The 22,944-nt window shown below is 35.7% G+C and overlaps 2 protein-coding genes across 2 annotated transcripts; one reads left to right on the top strand and one right to left on the bottom strand.

The window, feature by feature from the left end:
- Positions 1–507: 507 nt before the first annotated feature.
- LOC137032412 (adhesion G protein-coupled receptor E3-like) lies at positions 508–10,998 on the top strand. Its single transcript, XM_067404168.1, has 13 exons — positions 508–1,714; positions 1,791–1,819; positions 1,900–1,977; positions 2,138–2,271; positions 2,462–2,622; positions 3,939–4,114; positions 4,224–4,385; positions 6,237–6,443; positions 6,521–6,750; positions 6,843–6,909; positions 6,997–7,088; positions 9,402–9,564; positions 10,705–10,998. Exons 1-13 carry the CDS (start codon positions 508–510, stop codon positions 10,750–10,752), a joined length of 2,754 nt encoding a protein of 917 aa, XP_067260269.1. The 3' UTR covers positions 10,753–10,998.
- Positions 10,999–16,744: 5,746 nt separating this feature from the next.
- LOC137032411 (complement C3-like) lies at positions 16,745–18,714 on the bottom strand. The gene is made up of 3 exons (XM_067404167.1): positions 18,562–18,714; positions 17,219–17,466; positions 16,745–16,918 (listed from the first exon to the last, which is right to left on the bottom strand). Exons 1-3 carry the CDS (start codon positions 18,712–18,714, stop codon positions 16,831–16,833), a joined length of 489 nt encoding a protein of 162 aa, XP_067260268.1. The 3' UTR covers positions 16,745–16,830.
- Positions 18,715–22,944: the final 4,230 nt, after the last annotated feature.

Below are 22,944 nucleotides of genomic sequence, written 5' to 3'. Positions count from 1 at the left end.
TGCGATGAACACTGCTAAAAGCCAAGTCACTGTCATGGTACCTAAAACCCAGGATTGCCGCAAACTAATCTGAAACTTACCTGGATATCCAGCTAATCCGGCTTCATGGTACAGGCCCCTGGTTTGGTATTTGTGTTTACTTTAATTACATCTTTCTCATCCTCAGGTTTAATATCCACCACTGAATCAAGAGCAGCAGTTAGTCCAGTTTTGGGCTGTAAGCTTGATAACGACACGTACATCTGCACCGGTGCTCAATACCGCATGTACTGCAACACAACAATGCATCATTTCTCTTACCAGAGATACCAAAACCAATACCAGTGCTTGAGTAATGACTGTTTCTGTGTTGGTAATAGGGACACCTGTACATGCTACAGTAGCACTTTCTCTCCCTGCTTCTGTGAGAATGATGACAATAACAACACTATCCCTGCAGAAGTTAGTCCAGTCTATAACTGTGTGCTTTATAACGACACATACATCTGCACTGGTGCTCAATACCGCATGTACTGCAACACAAGAATGCATGATTTCAATTACCAGAGATATGGATATCAAAAACAATACCAGTACGAATGCATGAGCAATAACTGTGACTGCATTGGTAATAAGGACACCTGTACATGCTACAGTAGCACTTTGTCCTCCTGCTTCTGTGAGAGTTACAGGTATAACATCTCTATCCCTACATCAGTTAGTCTGATCTATAACTGTGTGCTTTATAACGACACATACATCTGCACTGGTGCTCAGTACTGCATGTACTGCAACACAAGAATGCATGATTTCAATTACCAGCGATATGTTTATCAAAACCAATACGAGTACCAATGCTGGAGTTATAACTGTGACTGCATTGGTAATGAGGACACCTGTACATGCTACAGTAGCACTTTGTCCTCCTGCTTCTGTGAGACTTACAGCAATAACATCACCATCCCTACAGCACATAGTCCAGCCACAGTCCCTGACTGTGTGCTTTATAACGACACATACATCTGCACTGGTGCTCAGTACTGCATGTACTGCAACACAAGAATGCATGATTTCAATTATCAGAGATATGGATATCAAAACCAATACCAGTACGAATGCATGAGCAATAATTGTTACTGCATTGGTAATAAGGACACCTGTACATGCTCTAGTAGCACTTTGTCCTCCTGCTTCTGTGAGACTTATGGCGATATCATTGATTTAACTACATCAGTTAGTCCGATCTATGACTGTGTGCTTTATAACGACACATACATCTGCACTGGTGCTCAGTACCGCATGTACTGCAACACGAGTGAACATTATTTCTATTACCAAGGAGATAGAGACCAAAACCAATACAAGTACGGATGCTGGAATAATAACTGTGACTGCTATGGTAATGAGGACACCTGTACATGCTACACTAGCATTTTGTCCTCCTGCTTTTGTGAGACTTACGGCAATAACATCACTATCCCTACATCAGTTAGTCCAGTCTATGATTGTGTGCTTTATAACGACACATACATCTGCACTGGTGCTCAGTACCGCATGTACTGCAACACAAGAATGCATGACTTGTATTCCAGTAGAAATAAGCACCACTGTATGAGTGATATCTGTGACTGCACTGGTAATAAGGACACCTGTACATGCTACAGTAGTACCATCTCCTCCTGCTTCTGCGAGTATAACATCTCCACCCCAACTACACACACTCCAACTACTACAGGTGAGCATATGTAGACTGGAATATGGTGTTTGATTTTACTGTTTTCATGTTGTAATGGTAAATTCTTTTATTACAGGTCTGGATAACATACTGGATCAGTGCAGGGTAAGCTGAATTTTACATTTACACAGAGAGCAGGTTTTTTTTTTTTCAGTTTTATTTATAAAGCTCAATTGTGATTTCAGAGTCAGATCTCTGGAGAATGTCTTCAAAATCTTCTCGACAATATAGAGAACATCACAGATCAAGTGCTTCCTTTGATTGTAAGTTTTTAAGAGAGAAATCATAAAATAATCTCACACCTGCCATTTACTGTAAAAAATTGCAAGGAATTTACAGGATTAAAGAGTATTATTTATTACTGTAGTCAGAAATTTACAGTGAAATTAATGCATTCTGGGTCATTTTCTATCAATCAATCAGGTTGTGACTACAGTTTTGGATGTGGCTCTTAACACCTCAAAGATTTCAGAGTCAGCTGACTCAAAGGAACTAGTGACATTAGGAAACAGTGTAATAAAAGCCAGTGAGAAGCTCATATCTTCACTAGTGACAATGTCAGTTTTACTCTAGACACTGCAGGTAAGTGAAGACGCAACTGTATCTAGAACTGCAAACAATTTTTACAATACAATTCAAACTACATTACAAACTAAATGTGCTCTAAAGAGTTTATGAATTAATCAAGAAATCAGTCACTTTAGCTGCAATATAAAATTGTATTTGTTAATAATAAGTTAATAAAAGGAGACACACAAGTTTAGATTCATTCACATTATTTTCTTTAGAGGTACAAGTCCCTATGATTGGACCAAAGTTTACTTCAGATCAAATTCATCAGCTGTACACAAAAAATGCTTCTATGGACATTGATCTTGTTGGACTTGCGAAGAGAAACAACAGAACAAGTATGTAAAATGTTTCTGAAATCAACTGCATGTCACTTGTATATTGCCCTTTTTCACATCACACACAATAGCAGTTTATAGTTATTTTATGACCCTGAGCAGGAGCACAGCACAAGTGTAGGCTGCTGTAGACACTGCAATTATAGTACATTTTGATTATGCAATATAATGGCATTTATGTATTTGCACATAGCCGTAACATGTCCCAACCACCTTTTTAATCATTTAGTGGCCTAATACAAATGAAACATCTTTAGTTGACTAGCAGAGTACTCATTTCATTATTATTGTTATTATTATTATTATTATTATTATTTTAAATAAGACTCGTTATGTCACCGGAATGTGGTGTTTTTGAAATCATGCTGAGCAACACTGTTATGTGGTAGTAGTCAACATTGTTCTCTTGGCGCTCATGCACAATCTTCACACAGTGAAGAATAAAATCAAATTGGTTAGTAATGAGTGAAGCTGGTAATGCTGGAGTTGTCCAGTGCCCACTAGGAAACATACTACTAAAAAAAAAAATATAAGAATGTTGACGGATAATGTTCTAACAATATTATTACTATACATTTTTTGAATGTTTGAACTTTTAGGAAAAAGCTTTGAAAAATACAAATAAAACATAATACTAGAAAAAAAAAAAATCTAGCTGGGTGTCACGTTAGAGTTTGCCTGTTCCCAACCTAGGATAAGATTTTATCACAGCGCTGCCCCCCTCTAATGGTAACACGTGCATTCTGGTAGTAGTTGATCAATTTTCAAAGTCACGCCTCTTACGTGATCTCCAGCGATTTCTCCAGCGACTATCTACAGCAATTCCCTTCCAGCGATCATTCTCCAGTGATGCATGCGTGTGATGCTGACGAAGGAGCCGGCCAATAATAAGTTGTTGACATTCTGACGTAGAACCATGAAGCGCTGGACATAAACAATGTATGGGAATGGCACAAAAAAGAAGATATTGTTGAATAAAATCCTTATTTTTGTTTCGTTTTTGCGCAAAAAAAAGTATTCTTATTACTTCATAAAATTAGGGATTATTGTTTACTTCCTATCTGGGGAGCCAAACCACATGATTTTTTGTCAAAGAGGCAGGTGTGGCTCACAAGCCATAAGTTCCTGACCGCTGATTTAGCAGAATTACTGCAGTTTCCAGTGTTGCAATACAACTGTGATAGTTTGGAGGCAGTGGAAAATGGCAGATATGTTTGGTATAAGTGCATTTGGTTTAAATGGTTGGACAGAATCATAGAAGCATGCAAACTACCACTAAATCAAATTATTTTTTCCTGTTTCTGTAACAGAATCAGCTGCTGTAGCATTTATGAGCTATACAACAATGGAGAATCTACTGAAACCTGAATTATTCAACACATCAAATGACACGATTAAAACCATGATGTCCACTGTGATCTCAGCTACTCTTCCTAAAACCACCAACACTAAACTCACCAAACCAGTCAACTTCACCCTCAAACACATCAGAGTGAGAGACTCAAATGTGTTTCTGTCCAACCTGAGAACTGATGAACATCTGAAAACATCTAATATTCAGTGCTGTAATATTTTCTGCATGTTCTTTCTTCTTCCTGCAGGAGTTCGACCCCAGCGGTTCTCTGTCCTGTGTGTACTGGAATATCAGCGAGTGGATTGTAGATGGTTGTTCTGTTTTAGAGACCAACAGCAGCTACACTGTGTGTTCCTGTGTCCATCTGTCGACATTCGCTCTCATCATGCAAACCAGCAGACCACCAGAGGTACGAGAACATGTCAGACAGGTGAGATACAGTATATGATGGTGTGTACCATAAGTTTGGTGGACTTATTATACCAACAGACTAGTTGATTAGTAAGGTATAGCTATTTGACTCGATGTTTTAATGCTATTTTTTTCTCGCTGATTTTTGCAACATCTAAACCTCTGTTAATCTCAATAAGAACAAAAATAAAGTCAATCTTGTTTGTTACTGAAGCTACTAATGCTGTTTTTGGAGTTGTTTAATGGCGATGGAGTTTGAGGTCAACACAATTTTCACTTTCAAGTCAAGTCAAGTCAAATTTATTTATATAGCGCTTTTTACAATTGGTAATTGTTTCAAAGCAGCTTTACATATTAGAAGCACAGAAAAAAGAGAAGTGGTTAAAAATAAGCTGTACAAGCAAGCGTGGTAATATGTAACATATACAAGATGGTGCTACATTAAGCCAATGTCGGCTGACTCCCAGGGGTGGAAAAAAACCCCTAGGAGAAAAACCCAGCGTGCCAACACTGGGAAAAAAAGTCCTAGGAGGGAAAAAACCCCTTGGAAGATATATATAATATATGTAAATGGATATGGAGATCAAAATCTGAATTATACTTTCAACCAAAATTTGACATCTGAACGATGTTGGACTGCTGGGAAACTTCCCGCTAAAACTTAATAAGAATGTTAGGGGAAAATGTTCTATCAATGTTATCACTAAGCATGTTTAGAATGTTTTAGATAATGTTATCCTACCATTTAGGAGAACATTCTGGTAACAAAAATAAAACTAGCTACTGAAAACATTACAAGAGCATGACATACTGTTCTCAGAACATTCTTAGAACGATAACATTTCTAGCTGGGGTAACACTTTCAGCTCACTGTGACCTTACAATGCTCACATTGTGACTACATAGTGAGATCACTTTGAGTTCAAATTGTTGACTGGGTAGAGATTCAAAACAAACCTATAAAGAGCTACAAACTCAAACCACTCAGAAGCGTGTAATCAACCAGAAGTTGGTCTGATAAATTGGGGTGTAATTGATAATTTTCATGATTGGTTTATTCGCTGCAGCTGTAATCTTAAACACAAATTTATGTCTGGTGGATTTTCAATCAGGCTACTTATATAAGGCTGTGATATAAAATTTTGGTTACACTGAAATCAAGATGCCTGTTTTCTCTTGGAGAATTAGGAGTTCAGGATTTACTCATCCCTAATAGTATTTACAAAGGAATACTAACTCCGTTTACATGGACAGCTTTTGTTCCAATCAGAATGAAATCATTCCGATTGATGAATCCAAATGTAGTGTTTAAACTAAACTAAATAAAGAGATCAGGTTGATGTGTGTGTTTATATTTCACAAGCTTCAAATGTGAATTTATCTTTTAACATGCACTCACTGCTTGGCGCATACTAACCATTGTCCTGTTATCACTTCTTTACTATTTATCTATTTGGGTCCAAATTAGTAGGCAATAAGCACTCAAAGCATTGTGCTGTGCTGCTTATATTTTCGAGCAGTGAAACCCCCCCTTTCGCACCCTAAAACAAGGCATCTGCAAATAAGTCTGAAGCAAGGACCGGTGGGACAACATTGTCTTGCAGCATTTCATAGACAATTTGAGGAAGGAGAATTTTAGAACGACACGACAGCTTGTTCAGTCCGTTATATGTCACTACACCATTTCTACATCAACAGTTTCAGTTTTCAATCTGATCAAGTGTTTACATGTAGTATCGAATCACAAAGTCCGATTACAAATGGATTATTTGGGTCAATTCAGTTAATTATGTGTTATTTTTGACCGTTGGAAATGTCACTTTCATATTCTTGTTTTGGAGTTTTTCAGAGCGACCCACTGCTGGAGAGGTTGAATTTGGTGTTTGTGTCTGTTGGGCTAGTGTTCTTCAGTTTGGCCCTGTTGACCTTTGCCCTTTGTCAGTGGAGTCCTGGAGTGAATAATGTGGCTCGAATCAACATCTGCATCAGTCTTCTGCTGGCTCACCTTCTGTTCCTGCTCACACAACAGTTCCTGAGCCTCATACGCCCTCATCAGGTGAGAATGATGAAGAAGCCCTACAGCTCAGCACAGCCTCACTGAGAATCATCATAAACGTCTCTCTTGGTCTCCAGGTGTCGTGTGCCGTGATATCAGGTGTGCTGCACTTCCTCTTTCTCTCCGGCTTTGTGTGGATGTTCATTGAAGCTGTGCTGCTCTTCATCTGTGTGAAGAACCTATCACAGATCAGCTCCAATAATAGGGTGCTTAGCAGTCGATACCTGTGTGTGATTGGATATACGGTTGCTCTGGTTGTGGTGGGCGTGTCTGCTGCGGTGGATCATAAAGCCTACGACAGCAAAGAGTGAGTTTAGTTTAGTTTGAATGGCTCAGTGATCAACATCTTCATCCATGCTTGTTCATTGATATATTTTGTCTGTATCTTCCTCCAAACAGATGCTGGATTAAAATGGATAAAGGTTTCATCTGGAGTTTTCTGGGACCTGTTGCTGTCATACTAGCAGTAAGCAGATTTCTCATGACTTTGTTTTAAAAGGAAAGCAGTGATTAAATATGAATTATGTTTTTTTTTTTTTATCTTACTGTGCAGTTAAACATGATTCTCTTCATCTGCATCATCATCAGTCTGAACTTAACTTTGAAAAATCTGAACGCTGAAGTTTCACAGATGAAACAAACCAAGTAACAAACATTGTGATTTAAAATAACATATAGTCAATAAAGACACAATAAAGGGTTAGTTCACCCAAAAATGAAATTTGTCATTAAATTACTCACCCTCATGTCGTTCCACACCCATCTTCAGAACACAAATTAAGATATTTTTGATCCAAGAATATATATATTTTTTTACCCTCAATAGAAAGCAATGTAATTATCATCATTCAAGGTCCAAACAAGTAGTAAAATCATCATTAAATTAGTTGATGTGTCTATAGTGGTTCAGCCTTAACCCTTTGAGCGGTACGGTCCCACATGTGGAATTTTTTTATTTCTGTGCCCCTGGGCGTACGGTCCCACATAGCCTATGGGATTTCGAACGTTCAGCGACATCACATAACTGCCAGATTCAAACTGTGCTTTCGCGCTCTGGCTGCGAGACGGACGCGCGCAGCTCTTGTCATATATCACAACTATGCAGTGTTTTCAGCCACATAACCTTTATTTTAAGGTTTCGGACGTTTAAATACACATAAGCACCCATTAAAACAATATATTTAGAGTTTATAAAATACACACTGATGTCAGACATCAGTGGAAGGAGCAATAACAATCCATTCAAATATAATTTGTCGACATTTATTCATATCAGACACACTAATGGGTCCAAGTAACTATAAAGTTTACTCTATTATTCTTCCAGTTCACCAGCAACTTGCATATATTTCGGGAGAAACGGATGAATTCACCTGCTGTAAATCCGACTGACAGGACTCTACAAGATGGACAACTAAGATGGCGGCGCCCATCTCGCATTATAGATCAACATAAAGATCAATTATAAAGGCTTTTAAACGACAAAACACACTCACTTACACATATTTGAGGATCGGGATATCATATAGTTGAAGACATGTAAGCAAGTTTGTGAATATTTTAAATAAACAAGGAAAAACAAAATAATAGCGATCCACCTGTCATACAATGTTATTGTGGCTGCGTTCAGCACTCGTGACACGCAAGACGCGTCGCTATGGAACGACGCGCTCCCTTTCATAGTCTAAACAGTGGACGCAAGCATCACGGGCGATGCGTGTATGCAATACACCGCTCACGCGACAGGGGGTAGTAGAGTCGGGTGATATTCAGATCAAAATGGCAACTGAAGAGGAATGTATTCTGTTGCTGATTTTACATCGGCGGCAACAAAGGCAACGCAGAGATAGACGGTGGTATGTTCGCCCTTTAAATCAAAAAAGAGATCAGGATGGGGAGTTTGTGTCTCTGGTGCTTCCCATGTGAAGCCTAGACGAGAAGAGACATTTCCAGTGTTTTAGGATGTCAAATTTATGAATACGTATAAGTTCGCATAATTTTTCCTCTCCGCCCGCCATTGTATTCAAACCTTCTTCTTCTGTAAACACAATATACTTGAATTAATGTACAATACTTGCAATGTCGCCCCCACCGACAACGCATAGTATTGCGTGCATCGGCGCGTCGCGTATCAAAAAGTAGGACGACACATTTGGCTACGCACCGAGTATAATGGCGGCCGAAGCGTAACGATGCGTAGCCTCGGGGACGCGTATGCGTACAGATGCGTTGACTATGAAACGGCCCTAAAGGCAAACGTTCTAAAATAACGGTCGCCTTAAAAAAACTCACTCTGGGGGGACAGGACAGTTAGAATATTTTAAACTCACGCTCGAAAGGGTTAAAGGATTAGTTCACTTAAAAATGATAATTACCCCAAGCTTTTTTCTTTCAGATGGACAAAATCAGAGTTATATTAATAAATATCCTGAACCTCTAAGCTTTATAATGACAGTGAATGGGACCAACGAGCATAAAGCTCAAGAAAGTGCACATACTCCACACAGCTCTGGGGTGTTAATAAAGGCCTTCTGAAATGGAATGATGCGTTTGTGTAAGAAAAATATCCATACTTAACAAGTTATAAAATAAGCTTCCGCCAGACTGAATATTGTTGAATAATATTGTTATTTTTGTTTGTTTTTTTTTGCGCACAAAAAGTATTCTTCTTGCTTCATAGTATTAAGGTTGAACCACTGTAGTCACATTCACTATTTTAACAATGTTTTACTACTTTTCTGGACCTTGAATGACAGTAATTACATTGTTTTCAATGTAAGATAGAAAAAAAAAAAAAAAAAACCTTCTGGATTTTATCAAAAACATCTTAATTTGTGTTCTGAAGATGAACAAAGGTATTTACAGGTGCGAAATGACATGAGGGTGAGAAATGATTGACATAAATTCCATTTTGGCTGAACTAACCCTTTAAATCTTTTTATTTTTGTTTTTCTGAAGGATAATGACATTTAAAGCGTTGGCTCAGTTTGTGGTTCTTGGTTGCTCCTGGATTCTGGGTTTCTTCACTAATGGCAGGAAGGAGCTGGAGATCCTCTTCCTGATCTTAAACTCCCAGCAGGGAACCTTTATCTTCATGATCTATTGTGTCCTCAATAATGAAGTCAGATATCACTCAATTTACCATCATATTCAAAGTCAAAACCAAATATGAAAGATTATTATAGTTGTTTTCACTGAGGTCGTGTTCTTATTCTAGCAATCTGTGTCTTTCAGAGGGAAATGTCAGAGGCAGTAGTTTAATCTGTTACTATTCCATTTACTTCATCTCGTTCCAATTCATAAATGCTTCGTTAACATTAGATTTGATACTTAAACATTTATGTTTGGGCCTGTTTACACCTGGTCACTTCATGCGTTTTTACTCATTGGATATCTATCTGATTTATCAAAATGATTTAATTTACACTTGGCCACATAAATGTCTCCACAAAATAGATATATCCGATCTTTAAAGAGAGTAAGCAGCAACACCACTGGTAAAATTAGTCTCTTTTAATTAATCTGCGGTTATGAGTGATGCAGTAGTCCTGTCATATCTGGCTATAACATGTTATTTAGCTTACAACACAATCCCGCACGTTTATTTTTTAGCCTTTTTTTTGGAGGAGTAAAATTTACATATTTGGTTTCAACAAACACATGCATTTACACTTGGCCTAGTAACGGGGATCTACTGTTGCTGTACAGGGAAACTACTGCATTACTTAGACTAGGGTTCCTCAAATCTTACCCTGGAGGGCCAATGCCCTGCAGACTTAAGCTCCAACCCTGATCAAACACGCCTGAGGCAAGCTAATCAAGGTCTTCAGGATCACTACAAAATCACAGGTAGGTGACTTTGATCAGGATTTGAACTAAACTTTGCAAGGCAGTGACCCTCCAGGACTGGATTTGAGGAACCCTGATTTAAACACACAAGTCACAACAAAATAAATCAAATGAAAGAATAAAGCTGTGGCTGAAGTCAGTTTTAGTTCTTGTGTTTCTGCTCATCTCTTTTTCTGTTCTTGTTGTTTCTCTTTTCTTCAGTGATTCTGCTTGTTAACAGCAGGTGTTCATCACTAACGTTCAACATTGAACGGTGTTAAATAACACATTTTGCTGTGCAGTATAAGAAATGAAAAACTGCAACTCTAGTCTACCTGTTTATAATGAAGAAATTCTATTATGTATGATGAGTTTCAGAAGTTAAATTGATGTCATGATGTCACTCAACTCCTCTCATCTCATTGTTGTCTAGGTCAGGAAGCAGTACAGGAAGTGGGTCAACAACATCAAAGGGGTCTAGGAAAAATGTTGGGGACTACAGCATCCATATTCAGGAAATTAATGAAGCACCATTATCATACAGTAAATTACCACTACAACAGAATCAATACTTTAAGATATTAACACCCATCTCAGCTTCTGCCTGTAAATGAGCAATTAGCCTAACATTATACAGGTCTTACTTTATATTTTATAGCTATTAATTTGGATGTAAATCTTTTAACTTTCTTTACTATTTGTTTCTTGGTGAAGGGTTTGCTTCATACTTTTAGACCCATATGTGATGTATTTTACTTGAGACCCTGTGTTTCATTTAGTGCACAACTGTCCTTTAGTTAACTTTAAGAATATTTAGAGTGATGAAGACAGTAAATGATTGTTTTTTTTTTTTTTTTTTTTTTTTGCTTATTGATATTAATCACTAAATAAATAATGTCTTGCAGCTAAGAGGGAACGTTCTCTTTACTTTGACTAAAAAGTAAAGTTTTGAACAAACATTCTTTCAGTAATGTTAGAGCATTTGTTCAATGTTATCTAGTCTTTAATAATGTTCTCAAATGGTTAGCATAAAACACTATTCATACATTGTTTGAAGAAGGTTTTTTAAATAAATAAATAGTTTTTCCTCATAATGTTGGGAGAAAACATTCTTAGAACTCTTAATTGTATGTGCAACATTGACAGAGTATTTTGAGTCTCTTTCACACTGGTAAGAAAAAAACCGAGGTGGTGTCGCCGGCGATACCTCAGACCTCAGAGTGTTAATAAAACCTCACATGTACAGTAAAATCCCCAGAGTTAAATCAACTTTGGTCAGAGTACATTTGGTCCCTCTCTAAATAGTGTTAAAGTAACACTAAAGCAGAGTTAAAGTTAATAGGGATAATTAAGCAATTCATTAAGTGATGGTTGAACATTAATGATGAACACCTGCTGTTAACAAGCAGAATAACTGAAGAAAAGAGAAACACAAGAACTACAGCTGACTTTAGCCACACCCTCAGATTAAATCTCTAAAGATCTAATTGATCTATTGGTCAAAACATTATGCCACCATCATGGTGGTCAGGGTTTGTTTTAGTTATGCTCTTGACCCTTTTGTATTTTCAAAATATTTTGTGTTTGAGCAATTGCAATAGTGTTTCACAAGAAACACTTGTACATTGCTGAATTGAAAGACTGAAGGAACAAATCAGCTTGAAATTTACTGAAAGCCATTTCAAATGAATATCACAAAGAGGTCTCTTTCTCTTTGGTTTCTCGACTGAGATTCAGCTATTACAAAATTGCAACAAAAACATGTTAATTCCATTAAACAAATTCCATTGTAACTCATCAATGCTAAAAATAAGCAACTATTACCGTTCAGGCTTATACATGAAAATATAGGATACAATCCTCAACAGTGGTGACAATAATTATTCATACTGCAGTGCATGATGGGAGATTTGTCATATGGTGATACCCAACATGCATTGCAGTGTGAAGCGTTTTTTTTTTTTTCACCATTGTTGAGATTCATATGCTGATTCTTGATGTTTGTGTGTGTCTAGGTCTTGCAGGTTTTCAATTTTTTTTATGGACTACACAGTGTTAAAATGATTCAATATGTCTGTTGGCTGCAACACCCGAACATCCGATGGCTCCGTGAGGCCTGCATAGGGAGCAATGACATTTCCTCTCTCAAGATCCATAAAGGTACTAAAAACATTTAAATCATTTTATGTGAGTACAGTGGCTCAATATTAAGGTGAACAACCTTTAAACCTTTAACTAATTCAATAATATCAAAAACAAAAAATTAATCAAAAAAAATTCAGAGAGAGAGAGAGAGAGAGAGATAGAGAGAGAGAGAGAGAAAAGAATGAATAAATGATAAAGGTGAAAAAGGAAAAACAGGTTGAGCAAAAAACAAACAAAAACAAACAAACAAAACAAAACAAAACAAAAAACGCATACGTTTTATGCACCACATAAACAAAACATGCAGCACACACAAACACACAAAAACAAAGCTAGCATCTACAAGGACAGATTCAAACTGCAATAAGGTATATTGGAAAATAAATAAATAAATAAATAAAAGAAAAGGGCCAAAGCATTCATATAATAAAAAAAAACAAACAAACAAAGGGTTAGTTTAAATGAAATACACAACTTTAAATATAAATAATAATAATAATAATAATAATTAAAACAAATATATATATATATATATATATATATATATATATATATATATATATATATATATATATATATATATATATACAACATCTTATTAAACATCTTATACAACCACAAAAGGTTAGCTCCATCACTGATCCATGCTTAGGAAGATTGTTTTTTTATCTTTTCTTTCTTCAAAAAAAAACAAACAAAAAAAAAACAGGAAATATCACTTACATGACTTAGAGTGGTACAACAATCATGGAGAAGTGACAAAGTCTAGCCTATGTAGTATGTATTTTTTGCGTTTTGCAAAAATGTTGACACAGGTACGTTTTATCTTCAAAAGCAAGTGTGTGTGAATGTTTTAAAGTTTACAGTTTTTCTGTGTTGAATGTCTTTGGTGGCACCAGGTGCACAGAAAGACTACCGATTTTAGCTAATTAATGATTCAGCTTATGTTGTATAATTGTGTCAACCAACTTCAAACATGCAAATGGTTGAGTCAATGATTAAATGATTTTTAATAAGAGGAAAGCAACAGACTTAACTTATTCTGTCATGTCAAAAGAGTGCTGGTCACATTCCCCCCAGTATTTCATTTCTGTTTAGTTAAACTGACACTCTCATTCCTAGCTCTGGCCAACACAGCTATTTTTTGTCTTGTTTCTAAATCTATTTCAGAAAATCAGCTCCTGAGCTGATTTTATTATTATTATTTTTATTTGAAAGCGTGCCATGGTCATCCTAAAGTTTTCTACCTGAGCTGGTTTGTTGAATTAATTCATAAACATTGGACGCCATCAGATTTCATAATGGTGTTCATTATTTTTAAAAGCAAGTATTCTTCTTTTCCTGTTTTGATATAGAACAAATGTATTGCATACTAACTGAGAATTAAATACACTATATTGCCAAAAGTATTGGGACACCCCTCTAAATCATTGAATTCAGGTGTTCCAATCACTTCCATGGTCACAGGTGTATAAATCAAGCACTAGGCATGCAGACTGCTTCTACAATCATTTGTTAAAGAATGGGTCCCTCTCAGGAGCTCAGTGAATTCAAGTGTGGTACCGTGATAGGTTGCCACCTTTGCAATAAGTCCGTTCGTTCCTCACTACTAAATTTTCCAGGGTCAACTGTTAGTGGTATCATAACAAAGTGGAATCAATTGGGAACAACAGCAACTCAGCCATGAAGTGGTAGGCCACTAAAATCACAGAGTGGGGTCAGCGCATACTGATACTCACAGTGCGCAGAAGTCAGCAACTTTCTACAGAGTCAATAGCTACAGACCTCCAAACTTTGTGTGGCCTTCAGTTTAGCTCAAGAACAGTGAGTAGAGAGCTTCATGGAATGGGTTTCCATGGCAGAGCAGCTGCATCCAAGCCTTTACCTCTTGCACCTTACATCACCATCGCAGCCACTGGACTCTAGAGCAGTGGAGACGTGTTCTCTGGAGTGACAAATCCCTGTCAGGCAATCCGATGGATGAGTCTGGGTTTTGTAGTTGCCAGGAGAACGGTACTTGCCTGACTGCATTGTGCCTAGTGTAAAGTTTGGTGGAGGGGGATTATGGTGTGGGGAGATATGTGATAAATGTAGCGGCAGTTTTTCTGGATGTTGTGATATTGTGGAGGTGTGTGTACAGTGTTTTTCAGACAGGTGAGTGGCTCTGTAATAAGCCTACAGGTTGCTTCCAACAATTTGGACCTTAATGTTTCTCCAAATTGTAAAAATTGAATCCATGTTTATTAATAAAACAAAAGTAAAATGTGTCCAAACAAGTTTAAGTTGAGACTAAGTGGTCCTTTTAGGCATTACTTTAAAGGCACAATATGTAAGATTTTTTTGGATTAAAATTTCCAAAAAAACACTAGAACAATATTATGTATTTTGTTGACTTTTGTACTTATTATCCCAATTGTTTCCAGATATCTAATCAATGTTATATATTACGTAACATTATAACAATTTTCAATACACTCAAATGTATTTTTAGTAGGATTGTTCTGACCAAGTAAAACAGTGCTGCGTTACCCCACAAATTTAATTCTTCAAATAAAGTGGCCTGTTTGAGTAATAATTTAGCACTTGTGGCTGTTTCATTAGAATTAAATAAAATAATGTAATCGAAATGATCAAACTTAACTTTAAAAAGTTCAAGTTCAGGGAAGGAAGCGTTGGGAACCGGCAAATGGCAACTTTAATCGTAAAATAAACACAAAGAACAAAACAAAAAGAGCAGCGGCTGACTGCGGCACATAAGCATAATAAAAACAGCTATGTAAAATGTCCCAGGCCTGGTCCTCTCTCGCTTTTATTGCCAACGTTCCTTCTTTTATCCTTCCAGAGCTCTTCCATGGGACTCGAGGCTCTCGGCCCCGCACTGCTTTATACCACAGTAACATTAATAAAACTTACACAAGCTCCTCCATGAAATGATTTCTGCCTGAGTCACGTCAGATTGCTTTCCATGGCCTGTGGAGGTGAAGACGACAACTCCCATGATTCCAAGCTCATTCACGACAAAATCAAGCTACGCCTTTATTGTTTTGAATAAGCGACCTCTAGCGGTGAAACATACATACAGTGCCTTTAAGTAACCTGCTTCTTGGCCTTCTCCTTTTTGCAAAGCAAAATTGTGTAAGATTATAACAATTAATAGAATATATCTTGAAAGAAGTTTATTCTTCTTTCATTTCCCCTTGGCAAATATTTTCTTTTCCTTAAGCATAAGGCCTGCTTAATTATATTCACTTAAACATAAGTAAATCTGAACATTCTTAAACATTTTTAAAGTTTATTGGAAAACAATATGACAAGTGTTATATATCTATAGTTATATACTTATATAGTTCATATTTTATTCTTTTTTGTCCAAAGTGTTTAACCAGTCCAGAGTAAAAGGATATCTGGAGATGATGGAGAGGTCAGGCGTGGATAACATGAAGCCAAACCATTTCTAAAATAAACATTAAGATGAATTTGGTGTAATTAATGTAATGATTGTTAAACTATTTACTGAGCTGATGGAAATCTGTTGTTGTCCATTTAGTCATTGTGAACCATGTCACTGTGTTTACATGCACTTTAAAAGTTAGATTTCAGTCAGACTTAAGCAATAATTTGTCAAATCGGCTGAAATCGTAATAGACCTATTTTTTGTGAAGCGAGACAAGTAGACCTAAATAATACAATTATGCCCCTTTTTGTCCATTGCAGTTTTTTTTTTGTTTTGTTTTGTTTTGTTTTTTAAATGTATACAACATGATTTTATTTGGAATACTTTAGTGAAGAACAAAGTGTTTGTATAAATGTGTTTGAACTTATCAAGATTAATGAAAGGTCTTTTGTTTTTTATATCCTATTTTAACAGGACAGCTGTTCTTAGCTGGTTAATACTCTTCACTCCCTGTTGTGATGTATATCCATAGTAAAATGTCTTGTTGAACAAGAAAAAATGTAGGGCGGGACATGGATTGTTATGGTTTTCTATTGGTCGATCTTATGTGAGCGACAGGTTTTGCCAGTAAACACCTCATCAGAGAAAGAGATGTCGCTGCAAGAGGGAGGGAAGTTATTTATGAGGCACATGAATTTAATAACAATAATGATGTGCACAAATAAACCATTTATAATAAATACTGCAACAGTCATTTAAAAAAAAAGAGTCAATTTTGATTTCATGTTGATGTTTTTTAACATGTTTTTCATTTTCCACACTTCTTTCTGAAATGTAATAGTTATTTCATTTTTATGTTGTTGAATGTGGTTTAAAAAAAAAAAAAAAACTATTTCAAAACCAGATCTCACATGAGTGATGTATATGTTGAAATTTTAATGTTCAAAAGAGAAAACAACTGAGTAACAACTTACTGAAATAGATTATTCAGGACAGTACTAAAAAAATAACATGCAATTTTTATGTATCTCTGTATTGTGGAGTTTGGCTTTCCTCTCTTGTGGGCCAGTATTCAACCCAGGTCCGCTCTCCAAAGATGTACTGCAGACTAAAACAACAGAAAACACTTTCAAAACATGGTGACATTAAATACACAAATGTGACACTAATGTGCACTTCTTGATATTTTACCCAAATTTTATTCCCTTTTCATCCGTCTAACAAATGATTTATAAAGCAATTCTGTGTGAATAAAAATCAGTCTTTCCTCGTATAGTGAGAGAAATGAGTGACAGAGCTCTAGATAATATCACACACTCGTCTGTATGATGTTTATGTGTTGCATCCTAAACCGGGTAGTCTGTCCTTCTGTGCAAAGCAGAATCCTGTAGGAAGTACAAACACTTACCTTCCTCCTAGCCATGACAGGTCAGAGGATTTGCCCATGATGAGGTACGACTTGCCTTGTTCCAATCCCAAACGCTCTCTGCAACTGGTACGAGCCCAAAATGGTCTCACTTTCCCCTCAACTTCCTCATCAGCCACAAAGCGGAAGGACGGCACCATGTCTTTGGTTACAGGTAGAGACAGAGTCACCAGAGATTGTCCTCTCCTCTTAAACCTGTCTGCTTGAACGATCTGACCTTTACTCAAGATCTGAAAATGAGGCAGACGAGTTAACAGTATTTATGACATTAATATGGTTTCAAACACAAGCTGTGCTACACTCAAAAAAATAACTTGTTGGTCTAACTTAATTCAATTATGACACCTATTTCCACACAGTTGAACTGATTCATTTGAACTTAAGCTAGGTTAATTGTACTAATGAGTGAAATTCATCCTAATTGAATGAGATCACACCAGTTTCATTTGACGTATTCTGTGTATGTTTCCTGAACATAATTCATTCTTGTTGATCCAACCAGTGCTTTTTTTTTTTTTTTTTTTTTGTTACCATCATGGTGAAGATGTGCGTTTGTGCTTAGGTTTTGAGTAGCTGTGGTACACAGACATACATGTTTCATGACCATTTAGAGGGGAAAAGCTGATGACCATATGTAGACTGTGTAAAATTTGTGCTGGCCCTCCAAGTACTTATTTATATTTCTATAAAAACTAAACTAAAATAACACTTATTCATATGCTAAGTAACATTTATAGCATGCAAGTAATGATCAGATAAAGAACTTCTCTTTACTGGCTTGAGCACAGTTAATGCTCGTTGAAAACAATATAAATTTGTTTTACATAGCCACCTAGAGCCTAACCACAAGGTCTACACTTCAGCATAATGGTAACCTCAAAAAATCGACATAACATAAACTCTTTTAAATGTCAAATATAACTGAACTTCAAACTTTAAAAGGTATTTCCCTTTACTAAAAAACACATTAAACAGCACTTAAGTTCAACATTTACTGTCCCAATCTTTCCCTATGCAAAGCATGCTGGGAACTAGAAATCCACTGCCCAGGTTCAATCAATGCAACATAAATGATTCATGTAGTCCCAACACAAATGGTTTAGGTTGACCTAACATTTTGCAAATTTAATTTTATTTAACATAATACAATTGAGTGCGAATGCCAATTAAGTAAAAAACTAAAGATTTGTGTTGGTTCAGCTTATTTTATTTAAATAAACTGAACAAGCAGCTAGAATCATTTTTTTGAGTGTAGTTAATATAATATTGGCATAATAACATAATACATGCGGTGCAGCTGAATAAGAAATAACCATAATCTTTACCATGTAGGTGAAATCTTGATCTTTGACTCCTGGACTATATCCCATATACAGATTGACTATCATTTGACCACCGATCTGAAGCTCTGCTGCATCAGTGCCGATGTGCAGGTAGTTCTTAGAGTTGTCTTTGGGAACATAAGCCTGAGCCGTCATCTTCTTCACTGCCTGCTGTCCATCTCTTAATTGTGGATCTTTAGTCTTTGCCTGAAAAGAATAAATGCAGTTTTCTACACTGTTAAAAAAATTCCCGTTAAAAAACGGTAATTTTCTGGCAGCAGGGGCGCCAGAAAATCTCCGTTTAAAAACAGAAAAATACTGTCAGAAAAAAAAAACATGGATAAACTGTAAAAAAAAAATCCAGTAAAAAGACGGTAATTTTCTGGCAGCGGGGGCGCCAGAAAAAATATGTAAAATAACCGTTATTTTAAGACATTTAATAATACATTTATTTTCCGTTATTTTACGGCATTTTTCGGGGGCGCCCCTGCTGCCAGAAAATGACAGTTTTTTTGCGGGATTTGTTTTATTATTATTTAAAGAACTCATGCTGAAGTAATGCAGAGTTCATAATGTAAATGTATCAATAGTACAACACAACTGTTAGATTCAAATGATGTCAGTCCATTTCATAAAGCCCACAAAACAATCAACAGATAATCATCATCACCTGATGTCATTTTGCTTTAGCTTTCTTTACTACTGCGAATGTGTTTTACAAACACACCATCACAGCAGCCAGAAAAACAATAATATAATAAGAGTTAAGAAACCAAATAATGGAACAACTATTCACCATTATGGTGACTTCAAATGAAACACATTAAAGTTAAACCTCTGTTAATTCTCAATAACAACCTTTGTTGATGTCTAACATAAATAAAGTCAATCTGGTTAATAAGTGAAGCTGGGGATGCTGTTTGCAGTGGCGTAAATTAATATGATAGTTTCTTCCTTACATCTGCTACAATGCAATATGCCATTAGTCCCGAGAGTATGTACATTACTTAATAAATACGAGGATCCGCTGATAATGCATCGTTGTTCTGATAGCCTCGTGGCAGCAATTTCGTTTATCATTCAGGTTCTGGGTTCTAACCCAATCATGTATGATTTTTTTTTTTTTTCATTAAAACCAATGATGTTCATCCTGTGATTGTATATCAAGAGCAAGGAAACGTTTATGTGTAGCTATTTTGTTTTGTGATTTCAACCTAACAAAGAGAGTCTCTCTGCAACAGAGCGATAGATTGAAGCGCTCGTCCGTGTGAACACTGCTCAGTGTGCACGAGCGCCAAGAGAACACTGGAGCGCCAGCAACGAGCTCTCAACATGATTTCAAAAACAACACATTCTAGCGCCAGATCGCCTATTATTAACTCAAATTGATAAACAATTAGAGGCGTTTCGTTTGTATTACATATCCGTGCCGCGAGAGGTTTCAAAAAGTGGTCGGGACAATATTGATCCTTTCAAAGATATGTCCCACCCGCGAATTAGGCTACGCCTATAGGTAATATAGATATTATGGCTGTTTGTGGAGTTGTTTAATCATCTTCTGTTCAGAAAATTACCTTTTTTTTTCTTTTTTTTTCTTTTTTTTTTTTTACGGGATATTTTTTATTAAAAAGTTAAAGAAAATACAGAATATTTTATGTAAAATTATGGTTATAAACTGTATTTTATATATAAAAAAAAAAAAAAAATAAATAAATAAATAAATCCCGTAAAAAGATGGTCATTTTCTGGCAGCAGGGTCGCCAGAAAAATACCTTAAATTAACGGAAAATAAATGTCTTAAAATAACCGTTATTTTCCGTTATTTTATGGTAATTTTTAATAAAATACAGTTTATAACCATACTTTTACATTAAAAAGCTAAAAAAATACAGAAGATTTTTATGTAAAATTATGGTTATAAACTGTATTTTATTAAAAATGTAAAAAAAAAAACTAAATTCCGTATAAAAACGGTAATTTTCTGGCAGCAGGGGCACCAGAAAAATACCTTAAATTAACGGAAAATACATGTCTTATTAAATGTCTTAAATTAACAGCTCACTGTAAAATCCAATAAGTAAACCTTACTTGAAAAAAAGCATGCAGACCGATTGCCTTGAAAAAAGCAAGTAAGGTGAAATAGGAATAGTATGTATAACTAACAAATGCCTGACTAGTATTGTACACTTACAAGAGAGTTCCAGTAACTTAAAACAAATTTGTACCCTTGTGATTTGTACCTTAAGAGACCAGTTTTGTACCTTTATTTAACAGTACAAAAATTGACCCTTCAAAAAGGGTACAAAATTGGCTTTGACAGCGTAAAATCATTGACTATAATGAGATATTATATATATATATATATATATATATATATATATATATATATATATATATATATATATATATATATATATATATATTACACTCACACACACATGGTGAATTAAAATCAGAATTTATTAAATCCTTTTCATTTTCACATTTTTAAACATTTCATATGAGTCCATCTTGCTGGGTGTTAAAAAGTAACACTGAAGCAGTGTTAAAGTTAATGAGATAATTGATTGATGATTGAGTGATGATTGACAATTAGTGGAGACACCTGATGATAATAAGCAGAATCACTGAAGGAAAGAGAGAAAAAAGGTGTTAATTAATATTTTATGAATGTTTCATTTCAAGTCACCATGAAAGAGGTCAGCGTTTGCTTTAGTTGGGCTCTTGACTCTTTACCTTTTATTATAAATTTTTATCTGGCTGCTCCAACTTTGTGTCTGTAAAGCTCATTTGTTGTGGTCAGAGAAAATATGATCTTGTCACAATATAATTTGATGATGATATAATCATCATGTGATGGCCTGATGTCATTTAGAGTCTAAATCTCTGACAGTGTGCTTGATGTGTAGCTTTAGTATTAATGATTGTAGTCCTGTGATTTTACAGCTTGAGATCCAACAATAATATGGCTTTATTTTGTTTAAGAATAATACATTACACACTGAAGCTTTAGTGTTTAAACACACACAGACATCAAGAATCAGCATCTGATTCTCAAGAACGGTGACGATAAATAAATACAAAATACTGACAAACAGATCAACTCTGAACATCACAAAACAAGCTACTGTCACAACAAAACAACAGAAAAATAAAAGCAAACATGAACAATCTATGAAAATTACAGGACAATTCAGCTGCATAATTTATTCATGCAGCAATGCATGATGGGAGCCATGGCTGAGTTTTGATTGGTGGCTCCCATCATGCACTGCAACATGAAGCACTTTGTTTGATTGTCACCATTGTTGAGGGTCGTATGCTGATTCTTGATGTCTGTGTGTGTTTTAAAAAAAACCCTTCAGATTATAAAAGCTCTGCTGGATCTCAAGCGGTAATAGAGATTTGCTATAAAGAAATAATATAACATCTATATTACCAGTTAATACTGGATGTCACTAATGAATCTGGCCATTTCACAATGAGAAAACAACCATTATGACTGTGATTCCCAAAGCATCGTAAACCTAAATTGATCAACTTTGGCTCACAGCACTTTTGGGAAACACAGATCAGATCACAGTTTCTCTGGCCATAACAAATGTGCTCTACAGACACAAAGTTGGAGCAGCCAGAGATAAATTCATGTCAATAAATAGAGTCAAGACCCCAACTAAAGGAAATGCTTTTCACCATCATGGTGACTCCAAACTAAACTTTCATTAAAACATTAACATCTAAACATCTGTTAATTCTCATTATGTATGACAGAAATCAAATCAAACTGGTTAATAATAAGTGTAATAATGTTTAATGGCTGGAAGTCAGTTGTAGTTGTTGTGTCTCTCTCTTTTTCTCTTGTTGTTTCTTCAATGATTCTGCTTATTATCATCAGGTGTCTCCACTAATTGTCAATCATCACTCAATCATCAATCAATTATCTCATTAACTTTAACACTGCTTCAGTGTTACTTTTTAACACCCGGCAAGATGGAGTCCTATGGAATGTTTAAAAATGTGTTTCAAATGAAATGTTGTAAAATGTGAAAATGAAAAGGATTTAATAAATTCTGATTTTAATTCAGCGTGTGTGTGTGTGTGTAAAATATATATATCTCATTATAGTCAACGATTGTACGCTGTCAAATCCAATTTTGTCCCCTTTTTGAAGGGTCAATTTTTGTACTGTTAAATAAAGGTACAAAATTGTCACCAAAGGTACAAAATTGGTCTCTTAAGGTACAAATCACAAGGGTACAAATTTGTACCTTTGTACCATTGTACCCCTAAAGGTATAATTATGTACTTTGTTTTCTGAGAGTGAAAGGCAATCCAGTTTACTTGTTAAAACCATACAAACTGATTGGCTTAAAAAATAACAAGTAA

This window comes from Chanodichthys erythropterus, chromosome 12 (genome assembly GCF_024489055.1).
Source record: "Chanodichthys erythropterus isolate Z2021 chromosome 12, ASM2448905v1, whole genome shotgun sequence".
NCBI classification, from domain to species: Eukaryota; Metazoa; Chordata; class Actinopteri; order Cypriniformes; family Xenocyprididae; genus Chanodichthys; species Chanodichthys erythropterus.
Note: the sequence above shows the minus strand (reverse complement) of the source record. Positions and strands in the feature narration are given on the sequence as shown.